This window comes from Bos indicus, chromosome 21, assembly GCF_029378745.1.
Source record: "Bos indicus isolate NIAB-ARS_2022 breed Sahiwal x Tharparkar chromosome 21, NIAB-ARS_B.indTharparkar_mat_pri_1.0, whole genome shotgun sequence".
NCBI lineage: Eukaryota > Metazoa > Chordata > Mammalia > Artiodactyla > Bovidae > Bos > Bos indicus.
Window position 1 is genome coordinate 41,524,068 of NC_091780.1, and position 18,846 is coordinate 41,542,913.

The 18,846-nt window shown below is 36.1% G+C and overlaps 1 protein-coding gene across 2 annotated transcripts in view; it reads left to right on the forward strand.

The window, feature by feature from the left end:
- The window catches only part of SCFD1 (sec1 family domain containing 1), a 113,087-nt gene extending 95,687 nt beyond the window's left edge, over positions 1-17,400 (forward strand). For both annotated transcript variants that reach the window (XM_019983565.2, XM_070775421.1), the window contains 5 exons: positions 2,817-2,869; positions 5,167-5,200; positions 5,810-5,875; positions 13,266-13,334; positions 17,176-17,400. In XM_019983565.2, the coding sequence (XP_019839124.1) occupies positions 2,817-2,869; positions 5,167-5,200; positions 5,810-5,875; positions 13,266-13,334; positions 17,176-17,199 (246 nt within the window). In that variant the 3' untranslated portion in view covers positions 17,200-17,400. The remainder of the gene's footprint in view (positions 1-2,816; positions 2,870-5,166; positions 5,201-5,809; positions 5,876-13,265; positions 13,335-17,175) is intronic.
- Positions 17,401-18,846: the final 1,446 nt, after the last annotated feature.

Genomic DNA, 18,846 nt, shown 5'->3' on the forward strand with positions numbered 1-18,846 from the left:
TGAAAAGTACCAGACCAGTTTAATTTTATGAAATTAAATTAGGATAGGATTGCATAGTAAAAAATTTAAGAGCATGTGTTCAGATGGCACTAAATTCTTTTGGCCTAAAAAGTAAATTGAAATTGTTTGATGAAGAGATAAATGAGTAAATATTGTTAGCATTTACTTAAAAAATGGGTTTTTGAGCTGTTTATAATTCAAGAAAGGAATGTAAAAATCATCACAATCTGTTTCATAAAGCAGCCCACCATGTTACTGTGGCAACTGGAAAGAGAGTGGTTGTCTGGAATAGATCAGAACCCTGGTTTGGGTTGATCTGGGTCACTGTAGACTTGGCATCAAGACTTAGCATACCAGGCTGAGAAGCAGAGTAAGAACAGAATCTGCAGATAAATATGTCATTATTTCATATTTGTTATAACATGATTATAATAACATTAAAGAAAATAACAAAAACAAATTTTAAAATCTGTCCATGTGAAAACAAAGATACAGTGTTACAGAAAAAAAGTCCAGTAAAGGGCAGTTGCAGTTATGAAAGGAAAGAGAAAATTGTCTATAATGATAAGCTAAAAAGGAGTGGATTTTTCTAGAATCAATACAGAGAACATAGTAGACAATGTAATAACAATAGACTTTGTTATTACTGTACCCTAGAGTATATGAATAAATGAAGAGTACAGAATATATGAAGGAATGCTTCTTGAAAAGCCTTAGCGAAGTATGCATTTATGATTAATGCATTTGTGATTGTCTTTAGAGAATACTACTTTATAATAGGCAGTAGGTTTCTGGAAGATGTTATCCCAAACGATTATAAAGATTAAAAATATAAATAAATGCAAAAATTTAGATGCCAAATCCATATTTCTGCCATAAGGATGGCTATTATGGGTCTTATTCACATGTGTCTCCAACTTCTATAAATTCATTTATCAGTTCTAGTGACTTTGACTTTATAACTGAAGGCACATTACCACAGGCAGATATTTTTTAATTAATTAGAAAAAGTAAAATTTTTCTACTTTAGAAGCGTTTTTTCACCCATCTGTTAGGTGGGACAGATGCCTGCACTCTCTCTTATCCCCGTCTTGTTCCCATACTGAAAAATTATTTGGAGGCATTGAAGACATTAACAATGTGTACAAAGTTAGACCTGACTAATAATCTTGAATATATTGTATCTCAAAGGCTTTAAAAATGCTGTAACCTAATTCTAGGTGCATTGTTATCACTCAATTTACTAAGTGATCTGTGATTTGTCTTGATTGAATAAAATAAAAGGGGTTAGGCAAGATACTAGATAGGTTTCATCTACCCTTGTACACCTGGGTAGTAGTGGTTTCCTGGAACAAAGTGTTGAAGGATTATGGCATTGCATTTGGTTTTGGGCTTCCCTGGTGGCTCAGATGGTAAAGCATCTGCCTACAATGCAGGAGACCCGGGTATGATGCCTGGGTTGGGAAGATCCCCTGGAGAAGGAAATGGCAACCCACTCCAGTACTCTTGCCTGGAAAATTCTATGGACGGAGGAGCCTGGTAGGCTACAGTCCATGGGGTCACAAAGAGTCGGACACAACTGAGCGACTTCACTTTTGGTTCAGGGAGAGTTCTGCGATTGTTAGCACTGGCCAGCACTGAGTGCAGGACTAGATAATGATAATGCAGAGTTGGTCACTGATCACCTTTGGGTAGGGTCATCCAGAAAAGAATCAAAAAACATCGCAGAAAAGAGTAAGTTCCTTTGGGTGTTTGTGCTTTGGAGGGAGAAGGAGATAGAGATTAGGAAGTAATGACATTATATGCAGTAAAGCAGTACTTTCTAAATCTTTAATATCAAGAAGCTTGTCGATTATGTAGTATGGAGGCCAGCAACCCCTTATCCACAAGTTCTGAAATCCAAAAAGATTTTGTATAATTCATTTGGCAAAACCTAACCTTAACTCATATTGAGGTTCTTTATAGTTTATCATACTTTATGTTAATATTCATTTGTTTAGCTGCAGAAATATTACCATGTTAGATGATGGGGTGCTGCCCACTGGGAATACTACATTATATAGAGTTGCTATGTATGATATTATCTATCTACAGTTTTTTAAATTCAAAGTTGCAAAATATATCTAACTCCAGAGGTTTCAATTATAAAAGATTTGAACCTGTATTAGGTATTCTGCACAATCAATAAAATCATGGACATATAATAATGTAATAAAATTCTAAAAGCAAAAATACTTAAGTGCATTAGCTTATAATAGGCTTATAGGTATATTTATTTTTCTCAATTATTAAGTATAGTTCCCTGTGCTATACAATAGTTTCTTATTGGTTAATTTATATATAGTAGTGTGTATATGTTAATCCTAAACTACTAATTTATCTGCGCCCCCTCCCCCCACCCCGGTTATAACCATAGTTTGTTTTCTACATAAAAACAGGTATACACTTGAGAAGCAGCATGCATAGTGGTTAAGTGCCGGGGCATTGAAACTAGACTGCCCAGGTTCAGATCTGGAGTTTCCACACTTGTCATAAGACTTAGGAAAGTTAGATAACCTCTCTGTATCCCAGTTTTCCCATCTGAAAAACATGGATAACAACAAGTACCTCAGAGATGACACGGGATTATGTAATTTCATCTGAGACACTTAGAATGATGTTTAATGCACAGTAAGTGTTGATGATGGCTGTTTATTCTACCAGCTTAATATTCATTAGTAGATTCATCAAGTAATCTTAAAATACTCTAAGCAAAACTTGAACTTTCTAAAGAGAAATTCCATAGTTGTGGTAAAGTTCTCTATTTTCTTAAATAGGAAACTGATGACTATAGGTATTTTGATCCCAAAATGCTACGGGGCAATGACAGGTAAGCAGCTCTTGCATAATTTGTTGTATGTTTCCTCATTCCCACCAGATATGGAAATAATGTTTACTGATTTTTTTTGTTATAAATCAGTAATTGCTTATTATTAAAAATTCAAACTGTATAGAAAACTGGTAAGTAAATAACATATAGAATCTCTTTACCCAGAGGTAATCACTGGTAATTATACTTAACCCTTTGATGCTTTTCCTTCCAAGTATATATACAGAAAAAAAGTACATTAGATGCTTGTTGTTTTTAATGAAATGATGAGGGTATTACAATCTTATGTGTAGAAAAGGAGAATTTGGATATTTTGGACCAAATGAAAAAGAGGAAGGCTTTATGTTGGATACCAGTCGGTTTTTTATTGAACTCATCCATACAATCTGTGCCCCTGGGGACCATTGCTGTGAATCCTTCTTTTTGGCAGTGAAACATTCTGCAAATAATTTCTGTATTTTTTGACAAACATGGTGTGGTAAGATACTATCTTTATTATGGGTATATTTTTAGAAATTTAATTCTGGTGGTATGATAGTAGTGTATAAAATACAGAAAAAAGGATAAAATTATAGAACAAACCTTCTTGGAGGAATGGTCTTTAGCAGCAAAACTTGGGTGAAGCTTCTTTATTGCCTATACCTCATGTTTGGGATCTTTCAAACTTTGATTTATCCCAAGCTTTCAAATCTTTGTAGATAGTCAGATCGGATAATCTGGTCACTAAAAAATTGATTATTAGATTACTTTGGAAACATAAAGGTTATTCTCTTTTCTGAACTTACCAGAAATAATACCAGAGTTGCAAAAGAAGCTGCTGCTAGCAGCTGCAGCTGGTAAGAAAGAATTTGACAAAAGAATAAATTATAGAAGGAAGAGGATGAGGAGCGACACTCAGGGGCTATGGGGCTTCTTTGGTGGGTGATTAAAATGTTCTAAAATTAGACAGTGGTAATGGTTGTACAACTCACAATACACTAAAAGACCAACCACTAATTGTACACTTTTAAATGGTGGGTTTACAACACGTTTGATGTCCTCAAGCTTACAATTTTTTCCTTCCTTATATTTCTATCAGTAGATATATTTTGCTTCTTAGAAACTTCTGAGAAATTCTTTCAATTTTCCCTATATCTAGTTTATTCATGATAATAAGAAGGAATATTAGGAGTGTTGATAAGACAGAGAAGCACAGAGTTTCATTTTTAATAGGCTCAGCTTTCTCCTGAGCTGTCTCATCACAAGTAGATCTCGGTTTTTAACAACTGGTAGTGCAGTGCTCTTTGAAGTCTCGCCTCTCCTCATGTCTGCTCTTAGAGGAACTTCAAGCACTCTAGAAGGAAGTTAAACACTGTGAGGCATTAGGCAGCTCCTGGCCCCTTTTCTGGAATTTTCACCCAGGTCACAGAAATGGGGAAAATATGGAACTGTGGAATCAGTCACCGAATCATTGAGCGGTTATAATAGCTCTTTCCCCTTGGTTGAGATTTTCAAAAATGGCTTGTGGGGAAAACCTAAGTTATCTTTGTTCGTATAGCCTATTTTAGCACTCAAAACAAATATATATTTGACTCACAAAAGCTTTGCAAATTGTCTTTATTAAAAAGAGCTCTTAGACACCAAGTATTTTTGAAGTAAATAAATATGTAATTAATATATAAAGAGGTTACAGAAAAATACAGATCCCTTCTTTCATCCCCCTTTTCCTTCCTAAATTGTTATCCTTGCCATACATGTGTTTGCATAGTTTTTCCACAAATGTAGATACCCACAAACTATAATCTGTCCAGTATGGTAAAACTTGCACATAATTTACCACTAAAGTGGGCTTCCTTGGTAGCTCAAAGAGTCTGCCTGCAGTGCAGGAGACCCCAGTTCAATTCCTGGGTCTGAAAGATCTTCTGGAGAAGGGATAGGCTACCCACTCCAGCATAGTCCTTGGGGTCGCAAAGAGTCGGACATAACTGAGCGACTTTCACTCATCACTAAAGCATATATTTTATCAATTTACCTTACACCCAGATCTCCACTCGTTGTGGGAACTAATGCTCCATCTTTCCTATTCCCTCTCAGTCTTGTGGAATTTTAAAGTCAACAGGTTGCCTCATTCCCTTTTAGACACTGAGACATGTACCTCATTTAGCTTGTTCTCTGAATCCCACTTAAGAAGAATTATAAATACACAGATAATAGGGCATGTGTGTGTATATATATATATATTTTCCATGCCCTTTTATCCTTAAGAAAAGCTTTGGGTGAAATTTTCAGTATGGGTTTTTTATTGTTTGTTCTTACAGCTCAGTTCCAAGAAACAAAAATCCATTCCAAGAGGTAAGTTCATATAAAAATTCTCTGTCCCTAAAATGGAAGGATGAAAAGGTGACCCAGCAGTCTTGAAGGATATCTTTGTCCTATGGCTTTATGATGATTACTGTTTGACAGTCTTGATCAATCTGATCCTGTGTACTGAAGATTCATTATAAATAACAATAAAGTCAAAGATGACTTTTAGAAAAAGCCCTATGGATTTATTTGGTATTGTTTAATTGAAAGATGAGGTTTATTTTCCTCATAATTGTTTCTGAAAAATCTCCACTTTAATACCCAATCGACATTAGAAATTTATAGACTTTAAAAAATAAATTTCTCTATCATTGAAGGAGCATCAGGCACTTAGGAAGGTTAAAAAAAAAAAACTAACTAGCAAAATTTGTTCGGAGAAGGCAATGGCAACCCAGTCCAGTGTTCTTGCCTGGAGAATCCCAGGGACGGGTGGGCTGCCGTCTGTGGGGTCGCACAGAGTCGGACACGACTGAAGCGACTTAGCAGCAGCAGCAAAAGTTGTGGAATAGGCTCCACACTAAAAGCCATGTTGCTTGAGAGCTAAAATACTGTTCCGTTTCTTTTAACTTACCTATTTTCTTCTACTTGCATTTTTAGGCAATTGTTTTTGTGGTGGGAGGAGGCAACTACATTGAATATCAAAATCTGGTTGACTACATAAAGGTACATTTGATGTTCATATTCTTTTATTATTTGAGGTTTCACAGTTGTTCCATGTCTTTAACATATTAGCAGTCTCTGATGGCTTTCCTGATTCTTAAATAATCCCTTTTCTAGAGGTAGTTTAAAAATCTGGCAGATAAGAAAACAATGAATATATGAGCATTTTTCCATGTCACATTCATTTTTGGCCTAAAATTTTACTTGATCTGGAAAATAACATATCTTCTTGATGTAATGTACTATGCAGCTATCTTAATTTGACTTTAAATGTTTAAAGTCTCCCTGGGTGAAATGATGTACTGAACTCCATTTACCTAAATTAAGCACTTTTCTCTCATCTTATTGACCTAAGTCAGCAACATACTTCAAACAAACTTGGAATGTCTGCTTTTTCAGCAAATAGGCACTTCAGAGGTAGCACTTTAGAAGTGGTGTGCTATTCAGAGCTAACAGCAGCAGTGACAGACAACTAAGCAAAAGAATAGGAAGGGAAAGGTGTAACTTGGAGAGCAAAAACGCCATTTAAAATGCAGAGGCGACAGAACTAGTGATTGTTAGTGACATTTTATAACCTTCATTTATTCACTTAATGATTATTCCTTGTGGTCCTATATTATGTAAAACATCAATAAATACTGAAATTTTCGTACAGCAGGAGAAAAAAATACATAGGTGGATGTCACAGAGCTTCAGAATCATCAGGCACCTCCAGGGGTCCTACCTCAGTCGCAGAGAACATGCTTCAGAATGTGGACCACCACTCAGATCTGTGTACAATACCTTGGTTTCAGGGAAGCATCCGTCTTACACAGAGATGTCTTTTATACCCTTCTCTGTTCATATAGCCAGAATCGGGCTCCATGACCAGGCTCAAAGGCAAAAAGCAAGGGAACGTAACAGAAACCAGGTGTAAAACCCATGAATCTGTAAAAGTTCTGTGAACAGTGCTGACAAGCTAGTGGTGCCGGTTGTCCCCTGGTCTGTCTGTGACCCTGGGGCAGACTATGTTAATCTGTTTCATTTAGATTTGGCCATGGGTCAGCAACATGATTGGTTCCAGGTATGTACCTAAGGGTAAACACAGGGTTGCAACAGACCAGCTGAAATTAATCCTGTACTTAAATCCCATCCTTGGGTAACTTTTCTTAATTACACCTATCAGCATTCCTTCTGCATTTTTTTTTTTTTTTAACACATTACAGACCAGAAAAACAGGGATAAAAACAAAAAAATAATAATCATTTGTGTAGTGTAGTGACTGAAATGCAGGTGTAACTTTAAAGAAACTTTGCAGTTTACCAGATAGTCCAGTGTAAACTTGTTTTTAATCATGCGTAAACCTCGTAACTTACCCCTCACTACCACAGAAATTTTAATTTTTGTGAAATGTATTAATAAATTGAATAAATGTGACAATTAATTGTTAACTAAGTTTAGTTCTTTCCCCAATCAGTCACCTCCACCAGAACTTCAGGGTTATCAGTGGTAGATATGTAAGCCCACCAAGTTATCCTTTACTTGGTTTCAGTTTACAAAATGTTTTGTTTTAACTTGTTAATGCCTTTCACTCACCAAAACATGGTGTACAGATAGTAGGGCACATGACACTTGACCCATCAGCCATGTAACAGGTGTTTTATGTCTCTATATCAGGTATATTCTTAACAGATGATCACTTGGGTTCATATTTACACAGTGGTCTTTGGCTCTTGTGTTGAACAGATTCTTCTGTACACATCTGAGCAGCAACAATATCCTAATTTTGCCTCCCAGAAGGGGTCCTCCAGAATATATAAAACCTGTAAAATGAGAATATGTAAAACAAAAGGAAGTATTAGAATTATTCTGGGTAACATCATCGAGATATAGCACATAAGTCTAGATTAAATCTTTCATAAACCTACCAGAATCCATTTTGGGCCTTCAGCTTCAAATAAAGGAGGCTGTTTCTGCAGGTGTTGTGGGCATCTGTAAATATAGCTAAGAGTATCATTCTCTTGCTCCCAACCTTTTGCAGGGTACCATGATAATGTTAGCTTTTTTTATTATTAATACTTACCTATTGGCTCCATTTCTGAGGATCAAAACTTCTCCATCTTTCCATGTGTCCGTAATTCTTACCCAGAATTTGGCCCCTGGTTTAGGAGACCATCAGCTTCAGCACGACTCCAATCCACAGTGGCAGCGGTATGACTGCTGCACTTCCCGTTCTTCATTCCCAGTCACAGGGAGTAGGTGGCTGAGTGAGCGTTTATAAGACTCTGTTATCCACTGGTTAGTACAGATGCAGAAACCATTAATCCCAGTTTACACACAGGTGAAAAGAAGAAACTGTCCAAACAGATTCAGAGGAATTGTCTTGTCTTCATTTCATTTTTGGGTTGTTCATTGCAATTATATAGAAATCTGATTAGTTTTTGTATATTGATCTTATGTCCTGCAACCCTATTAAACTCATTTATTATTTCTGATAGTTTTTTAATGGATTTTTAAGATTTTCTATAAACAATATCATGTTATCTGTGAATAAGTATCTTCCTTATCCTTTCGGGATGTGTTTTCTTTTTTCTTGCCTACCCACCCTGGCTAGAGCCTCCAATAACAATAGAAGAGTCCAGAGCAGACTTTTTTATCTTCTTCCTGATTTTAGGGGGCAAAGCATCCTGCCTTTCACTGTTAAATTTAAGGTTTCCAATGGGTTTTTAATAGAGCCATTAATGTTTAGTAGCTACTAAGCCATATAATCTAATTATCATGAGAATTTTTGTTTTTTAATCCCATTTGGTCTTACTGTTTCCTTTGTTCTGCATAATGTTCATTTTTCTATCATTTCAGCCCCATTTAGGGGAAACTGAGCACTCTAGTAGGTCTGTGACCGCCTGCCTGCCTCATGCCTATGTAATACAGCCTCGTAGTATGAAACAAAACTTATGCCTATGGCTCTGAAAGACTTGTAATTGAGAATTACCTAATATGGCACTTGATTTATACCCATTCACAAAATGAGCAAGTACCATTTTTGTTGGGAAGGCAAAGAAAATACTATAAGAATTCTAGCTGATTTATTTGGTAATAATGTTAGTCTGACTTATAATGTAACTGCTATTTGGTATAACATTGATGTATTTGATAAAATTAATTGGATTGATTTTAACAAGATGTTTGATAATACTGATATCAGTGACCAGTTGTTCTTTTGTTGGAAGGTGATTGGCTAGGGAATAAGCTAGATTTAGTTAATAATTAATTGTTGCATTGAATCAAGGTATTGGTACATTCAAAAAGTTCAGTTTTTAATGGAAAGAAGAAATATCAAATTTGTACATAGTTTTAATAAGTTTTACACTGAAATATTACTAAACTGCAGTGTTAATTATAACTATACCTCACTAGATGACACAGAAGATTAGAGTTTTGTGTTTATCTTTGTTTTTATATTCTGTAAATGCTATAAAGGATGAAAAATGGTGACAAATAATTACAATTAAGAAAGCTTGATCAAGGATGGAGAGAGAATATACTTACATAAGCACAAGATTAATCTCAGCTAGTTAATGATACCCTGGTGCTGATGTTTGGCCAACCCTGAATGAAATGTTTTAACTAGTGTTTAAAATAGGCATGTGCTAGGGTCCAAGATAGACCAGGGGGCAACTTCTACTAGTTTGTCAGTGTTCTTTAATGGAAAACATAGATTGATGATTTCACTTGGTTGCTATCATGTTTTCTTGTTTCTGCTGTGTGACCAGAGAGGAATATAAGATCCCTCCTTGGGCAGGACTGGCGCTCCCCTGAGACCAGGGTATCCTGGTGGTTCACAATTGAAAATGAAATGTGTCTAATGTTTCCTTATGTACTCCTGCCCTCATGTGAGCATAGCCTCAAGAATCCCAGTTATATGGCCCTATTTAATGGCTGGCTACACATACCATCTCATTTTGAAGAAAAGGTGAGATGTGACTTTTGCTTTGCTTGTTCTCTCAGCGATGTTTACTCAGTTCAATATATCCCAAAGAAATGTCCTTCTCTTGTATTGCAAAGCCGTAATTCTTTTGGTTCCTTGATTAACCACATTTGGTTTGTACATTACAAAATAAAACTTACAAATTTGCCTTCAAGTTCACAATACATATAAGAATTTCAGCATTAAGAACTTACCAAAATTCTCTAGTCAAAGAGTTTTGACTGCATGTTACTGGGTGCCAACATTCTGTCAAGATTAAGGATGAAATTCATAGTTACAGAATGGAATAGGGTATCAGATCAGAAAGCTCAGCTCAGCTCAGTTCAGTCGTGTCCAACTCTTTGCGACCCCATGAATCGCAGCACGCCAGGCCTCCCTGTCCATCACCACCTCCCAGAGTTCACTCAGACTCACGTCCATCGAGTCAGTGATGCCATCCCGCCATCTCATCCTCTGTCGTCCCCTTCTCCTCCTGCCCCCAATCCCTCCCAGCATCAGAGTCTTTTCCAATGAGTCAACTCTTCGCATGAGGTGGCCAAAGTACTAGACTTTCAGCTTTAGCATCATTCCTTCCAAAGAAATCCCAGGGCTGATCTCCTTCAGAATGGACTGGTTGGATCTCCTTGCAGTCCAAGGGACTCTCAAGAGTCTTCTCCAACACCACAGTTCAAAAGCATCAAATCTTTGGCACTCAGCCTTCTTCACAGTCCAACTCTCCCATCCATACATGACCACAGGAAAAACCATAGCCTTGACTAGATGGACCTTTGTTGGCAAAGTAATGTCTCTGCTTTTGAATATGCTATCTAGGTTGGTCATAACTTTCCTTCCAAGGAGTAAGCGTCTTTTAATTTCATGGCTGCAGTCACCATCTGCAGTGATTTTGGAGCCCAGAAAGATAAAGTCTGACACTGTTTCCTCATCTGTTTCCCATGAAGTGATGGGACCAGATGCCATGATCTTCGTTTTCTGAATGTTGAGCTTTAAGCCAACTTTCTCACTCTCCACTTTCACTTTCATCAAGAGGCTTTTGAGTTCCTCTTCACTTTCTGCCATAAGGGTGGTGTCATCTGCATATCTGAGATTATTGATATTTCTCCCGGCAATCTTGATTCCAGCCTGTGTTTCTTCCAGTCCAGCATTTCTCATGATGTACTCTGCATATAAGTTAAATAAACAGGGTGACAATATACAGCCTTAACGAACTCCTTTTCCTATTTGGAACCAGTCTGTTGTTCCATGTCCAGTTCTAACCGTTGCTTCCTGACCTGCATACAAATTTCTCAAGAGGCAGATAGGGTGGTCTGGTATTCATATCTCTTTAAGAATTTTCCACAGTTCATTGTGATCCACACAGTCAAAGGCTTTGGCATAGTCAATAAAGCAGAAATAGATGCTTTTCTGGAACTCTCTTGCTTTTTCCATGATCCAGCGGATGTTGGCAATTTGATCTCTGGTTCCTCTGCCTTTTCTAAAACCAGCTTGAACATCAGGAAGTTCACAGTTCACATATTGCTGAAGCCTGGCTTGGAGAATTTTGAGCATTACTTTACTAGCGTGTGAGATGAGTGTAATTGTGCGATAGTTTGAGCATTCTTTGGCATTGCCTTTCTTTGGGATTGGAATGAAAACTGCCCTTTTCCAGTCCTGTGGCCACTGCTGAGTTTTCCAAATTTGCTGGCATATTGAGTGTAGCACTTTCACAGCATCATCTTTAGGATTTGGAATAGCTCAACTGTAATTCCATCACCTCCACTAGCTTTGTTCGTAGTGATGCTTTCTAAGGCCCTCTTGACTTCACATTCCAGGATGTCTGGCTCTAGGTCAGTGATCACACCATCGTGATTATCTGGGTCGTGAAGATCTTTTTTGTACAGTTCTTCTATGTATTCTTGCCATCTCTTCTTAATATCTTCTGCTTCTGTTAGGTCCATACCATTTCTGTCCTTTATCGAGCCCATCTTTGCATGAAATGTTCCCTTGGTATCTCTCATTTTCTTGAAGAGATCTCTAGTCTTTCCCATTCTGTTGTTTTCCTCTATTTCTTTGCATTGATCGCTGAGGAAGGCTTTCTTATCTCTTCTTGCTATTCTTTAGAACTCTGCATTCAGATGTTTATATCTTTCCTTTTCTCCTTTGCTTTTTGCTTCTCTTCTTTTCACAGCTGTTTGTAAGGCCTCCCCAGACAGCCATTTTGCTTTTTTGTGTTTCTTTTCCATGGGGATGGTCTTGATCCCTGTCTCCTGTACAATGTCACGAACCTCAGTACAATGTCACGAACCTCAGTCCATAGTTCATCAGGCACTCTATCAGATCTAGGCCCTTAAATCTATTTCTCACTTCCACTGTATAATCATAAGGGATTTGATTTAGGTCATACCTCAATGGTCTAGTGGTTTTCCCTACTTTCTTCAATTTAAGTCTGAATTTGGCAATAAGGAGTTCATGGTCTGAGCCACAGTCAGCTCCTGGTCTTGTTTTTGCTGACTGTATAGAGCTTCTCCATCTTTGGCTGCAAAGAATATAATCAGTCTGATTTCGGTGTTGACCATCTGGTGATGTCCATGTGTAGAGTCTTCTCTTGTGTTGTTGGAAGAGGGTGTTTGCTATGACCAGTGCATTTTCTTGGCAAAACTCTATTAGTCTTTGCCCTGCTTCATTCCGTATTCCAAGGCCAAATTTGCCTGTTACTCCAGGTGTTTCTTAACTTCCTACTTTTGCATTCCAGTCCCCTATAATGAAAAGGACATCTTTTTTGGGTGTTAATTCTAAAAGGTCTTGTAGGTCTTCATAGAACTGTTCAACTTCAGCTTCTTCAGCATTACTGGTTGGGGCATAGACTTGGATTACTATGATATTGAATGGTTTGCCTTGGAAACGGACAGAGATCATTCTGTCGTTTTTGAGACTGCATCCAAATACTGCATTTCGGACTCTCTTGTTGACCATGATGGCCACTCCATTTCTTCTGAGGAATAGGGTATATTAACATATAAATACTGTATGATCACAGATGAGTCTTAAATGACAATCCATGCTGCTCACACCATATTCTACTTTCAATGTAACAAAACTGTAAATGTTTTCTTCAAGTAGTTACAGTCCTACATAGAATGTTGGCTGAAGATTTTATAATTATTGCTCCCATGAAATGGGTCACTCATCATGTTCCTTCTCTTTTCAGTGTAAATGGCACTAGAAATGTGCCTAACACATTTTGAATGGAAAAAATGTGCCCATTTCACTACTTGACTCCATGTAATTTTAGGATAGATAGGTGTACACTAAAATCCAGTACTCACCCTAAAGGGAAATAAAACCTTTAAGAATAACAAAAAGTCTTGTTATGTTTAACCCCTCTTCTTGGGAATATTGAAAATGTTACTTATTATTTGTATGTGAGTTCTGTGTTTGATTCTTTTACAGGGGAAACAAGGCAAGCATATTTTATATGGTTGCAGTGAACTTTTTAATGCTACACAGTTCATAAAACAGGTAAAGTGTACTTTTTAGTTTGTTTCTTTAACATACCTTAAGTTGCTGTTGATATTTTTCAAACGAGAGCAAGATAATCCTATTCATCTGAGCCAGCTGAAACAAAAAGCCACAGAACTAGAAGAACGTAAGGTTTTGCCATGGACAACTCTAAAGGAAACTCTTGTGTGTAATGTTATTTCCATTATCCCAAATCTATGAAAAGGTAAATTTAATTCTGAAAACTTTTAATTGGAGTAGTGTCCTTGCTTAGGCAAAATTCAGTCCAGCATTTCCTTGACATACTGTCCATATTTCTGACTTTGCCAGTCATATCACAAATTGGACTGAGAAATTGTTTCTTGGGGGATTGATACAACAGAATGTCATTCACCTTGAAAGTCAATGATGGCAGTTGCTGAGGCGTAGAAAGTCTTTACATTCTTTGACTATTGTTCCCAATATTAACTTCAGCTTTTTAAAGCTTAAACTGCCTCAGAGGCTTAGTAGGCTGACCAATAATATTTACTCACCTTTGCCTTGGCTATCATAAAAATCATAACTGTACCCTCTGCTCGTTTTTAGCACCTTTTCCCAGCACAGCTTTCTTACCCACTATCATATGGTTCTTTTATTCTTAACCTTAATGCGGTAGCCCACTGGTATTATGAGAATTTCAGACATACAGGAAAACTGGAGAGAATTTACAGTGAATACATTTACATTCCCCACTAACATTTTATTGCATTTGCTTTATAAGCACCTGTCCATCTTTCCATTCTGTTCATTACTCCAGCTTAATTTCAGAGTAAATTACAGATATCAGTACACTTCCCCCTTAATACATCAGTGCCAATATCATTCACTAGATTTCATTATTTGTTTAGTTGTTGTGTTACTCTCTGGAAGTAAAATTTACAGCAGTGAAATACACATATCTTGAGTGTTCATTCCTGCCTCTGTCAGAGGTATTGTTCACCTGAGTAACCCAAACCATAGCAAGGCACAGAAGTTCACACAGAGTTCCATTATGGCCTTTGCCAGTCAGTCCTTGCTTTTAGTCAAAACTTGCTCCCAAAACATTGTCTTGATGTCTTCCCACCATAAATTAGTCTTAAATATTCTAGAACATCATAAATGGAACTTTTCTTGGTTAACTAGAAGATTCTGAATTTTGTTAATCTTTTCAATGAACTAGATGGTGTTAATGCTAATTTTCTCTATTAGTTTTCTATTCATCGGTTTCTACTTTTTATTGGATTACTTTGGGTTTACCTTGTTCTTTTACTATCTGATATTGGATAATTATTAAATCATTAACTTTAGTTTTTCATTTCTAAAATAAGCTTTGACAGCCATAAAGTTTAAAGTCTTCCCAAACACTGCTTTAGACACATTCCACAAATGTTGATATATTTGTATTATCATTTGAAATATTTTTAATTTACCTGGTGGTTTATTCTTTAGCCCTTGTAGAGAGATCTATTGTTGTTTGAAGTACTTGTGGTTTTTCTAGATAACTTATTGATTTCTAATTTAACTCCCTGGTTGTCATAGAACATTTTACATGTAAGGTAATTGTTTGAAAATTTAAATTCCTTTTATAAACCAACATATAGTCTATCTTGCTAGGCACTCCATATGAAGAACTTGAAGGAAGAGCTGTAAATATTAATTTGGTCAAAGTAGTTGATAGCATTAGTTAGATCTTCTATATCGATTTTTTTTTCTGTCTAGTTCTATCAGGTATTAAAAATCTCCGTCTGTGATTGTGGAATTGTCTGTTCCTTTAGTTCTGTCAATGTTTGCTTTTAAGTTCTGTTATTAGGTACATACAGAGTTTTGATTGTTGTATATTCTGATGAGTGGGCTCTTATCATTATGCCCACATTCTACATATCTAGTAATGCTCTTTGTCTTGAAATCTACTTTATCTGATAATAAAGCTACTCTAGCCTTCTTATACTTACTGTTTGCATCTTATAACTTTTCCATCTGTTTACTTTCAACTTGTCTGTGAATTTAAAGCATATATCTTATATATCAAGCATATTATACTTAAAGCCTATATCTTGTGTGTGTGTGTATATATATATATCTCTCTCAAGATCCAACTATATACTGTATCTTAGAATATTGTTGGATCTTATGGGTTTTTTTTTAAACCCACAATGAACAGCCAGCCATTCTGACAGTCTCTCTTAATTGGAGTGCATTGGTCTTTAACATCTATGTAATTATTACTGTGATTGGATTTAGGCCTACCATTTTACTGTTTTCTCTGTTTCTCCTTTCTTTGTAAGACTTGAACACTTTTTAGAATTCCACTTTAATTCATTTCTGCATTATTAACTTAGGGTTGCTCTAGAAATCACATTATATATACCTTTAACTGTTAATAAACCAGTTATTATGGCACTTGTATTAAATGTGGAAGCCTTCAACCATAAATATCAACATTTATGCTGCAATTGTCATATTTTACATACATCATTAATTTTACAAAATAGTGGACAGTGTTTTTTGTGCTTTAAACAGTCATGTGTAGAATAAAGACATAAATCATTTGCATTTATATGGATATGAATTCTAGTGCTCTTTATCCCCACTTACAGATTTTAATTTCTGTCTGTTGACTGAAAAACTTTCTAGCAATCATTGTAGCTCGGGTATGCTGGCAATGAGTTCTCTTAATTTCACATATATATATACACACACACACACACAATAATTGGTTTTCAATAATTTAATTACAGTGTATCTGTTTCCATTTTTATGCTGAGATTTCCTTTTTTCTGTCATTGTGAGCCTATTTTTCACTATTTCTTTGAGGATATTGTCCTAGCTGCTTTTAAAATCTGGCTATTAATTACCACACATGGATCAACTCACTATTGATCTCCATTGTCTTCCCCGCTAGAGACTGGGTCCCTGGTTTCCTGTGTCTTTGTATTTACTAATTTTATACTGTATCCTTTACATTGTTATATTTTCAAAACTGAATTGTTTCTCTAGAGTGTTGGTCAGACTCAATGTTCTCTCTTCGGCAACAGCTCAAATCTCAAGTCTCTCTCATTCATCAGTGGTTCAGGGTTTTACCACAGATTTAGGAAGAGTCTATATACAGACTTAGGGCTCCCTCACTTTCCAGTAGCGTTGCCCCCAAACCCTTTCGTCTGATTTTTCAAGCCAGAAAGACTATGTTTTCTATCCATTTTAGCAGCTAGTATAGTACCAACTGTGGCCTGCCTTCAGGCTAAGAGCCAGAGAACTCAGCCTGTGTTATTCCTTCCTTCCAAATGTTGATTCTGTGCCAAAACTCACCTTCTTTCCGTCATTCCCCATTGCCTATAGGAAGTTGGTTTTGTTTAAAATTTATAATTTCTCTCTCTTAGAGACTTGGTCCAATAGGAGTTTACCCAGCCTTCCAGAATTGAAATCCTTTTCCCTTCCTTTTAATGATCTTTAGAAATATGTTTTAAATATATTTCTAATTTCTTTTACAAACCTTAAAATATATAGAAAAGTGAATTGTCATCATTGAAGTCACACGTTTTTCTTTACATTTTCATGCTGAGTTAATATTTTTTAATTCTGTTTTTGTTTTCTATTACTTGAATTTGCTCCTATGTAATGTTGACACATCTTTTCACCATAAGTTTTAAATATCTATAAATCTGAAACATTTAAGTTAGTGAATACTGAGGGAAAAGGTATTATTCTAAAATACAATACAGTGCATGAAACAGCCTAAATTTTACCATGATAGAAGTGTGCATTTAAGGTGACTACAAATATGATTAACACTGAAGTTTATTTTGTGATTAAAAAAGTAATATTTATGATTTATCTTTTGTTTTAGCTGTCACAACTTGGACAAAAATAGCACAGAAGAACCGTAACAGGAGAATCTATTTAGAACTTGAATAAATGTAAAAAGTCAAAAGAGCCAGATGTTTCCTTCTCCATATCAATGTCCTAACGGTGAAACTTAGAGGTATTTTAGAGGTATTTGTTAATTTTTAAGGAAATTCTATACTTAATATAATGTATACTGATTAAAAAAATAAAGCATTTCAGAAATAAATTTTAACATTGTAGAACATCTGTTATTTTTTACAAATGAGATGAAAGTACTTTGGAAAGAAGGAAAGCTCTGTCTGAATATAATGTTAAAATGCTAATATAATAACCAATGTATTACGATTGAAGCTAGTGAAAGTTTAAGAATATATGTCTTATTTGATCGGTTCATGAATCTCCTACTTGTATTCATTTTAATTGTAAAATTACCTTTCCATAGTTTGTTTCCTATGTTGCCTCTAGATTTAAATGCCACTTTAATGTCCCTTCTCCCTCTGGCACACCTGTGTACATTTTATCATTTATATCTCCTTTATATAATGGCACAGTCAAACATTAACATCTGGAGCAGATAAATACAGAACTTCTAAATATTATGTAAAAGTAAGTGTTAAATTTAGTACTCACCTTCCTCTCTGTGTGAAATGCAGCACTAAAAATGAACGCTGATTAGTCATGTATCTCAGGACAGCCGTAAGATAAAAGCAAACCTGTCTCTCCAGAGGAAACAATTGTTCCTATTACATAGGCCAGAGAGCTTTTCCTCTTAATGAGCCTCACCAAGAGGAATCTTTAGTGTTACAGACAGTTCTGTAAATCTTGTTTTATTATCAGAATGCTGTTTCTTCCTGCACTCCCACCCACCATGAGTCAGTGCCATCACACCAAAGCAAAGGTCCAGAATAATAATTGTAGATGATTGACATATTCCTGGGGTATAAATTTAAAGTATGTTCGAGCTGGTACAATAAATTACCATAGGCTGGGTAGCTTATACAGCCAACAGGTATTTCTCCCAATTCTGAATGCTGGGAATTCTAAGATCAAGTTAGCAACAGATCTGGTGTCTGGTGAGAACATTCTTCCTGATTTGCAGAGAGCCATGTATCCTCATGTGGGGATCAGAGAGCAAACTCTGGTCCTTTCGTCCCCCTTTAAAGGCACTAATCCCATCATGGGGCTCCACCCCATAACATCATCCAAACCCAGTTACCTCCCAAAAGCCCTACCTCCAAATACCATAACACTGGGGGAAGGACATTCTCTTCAACAAACTGTGCTGGGAAAATTGGACAGCTATGTGTAAAAGAATCAAATTAGAACATTCTTCAACACCATACACAAAAATAAACTCAAAATGGATTCCAGACCTAAATGTAAGACCCAATACTATAAAACTCTTAGAGGAAAACATAGGTAGAATACTTTTTGACATAAATCACACAATACCTTTTTCATTTCTTCTCCCAGAGCAATGGAAATAAAAATTAAACAAATGGGACCTAGTTAAACTCAAAAGCTTTTTTATGCGCAGCAAAGCAAGCGATTTTTAAAAAGAAAAGATAACCCACAGAATGGGAGAAAATATTTACAAATGATGTGACTGACAAGGGGTTAATTTCCAAATTTTATAAACAGCTCTTGCAGCTCAACATCAAAGCCCAATCAA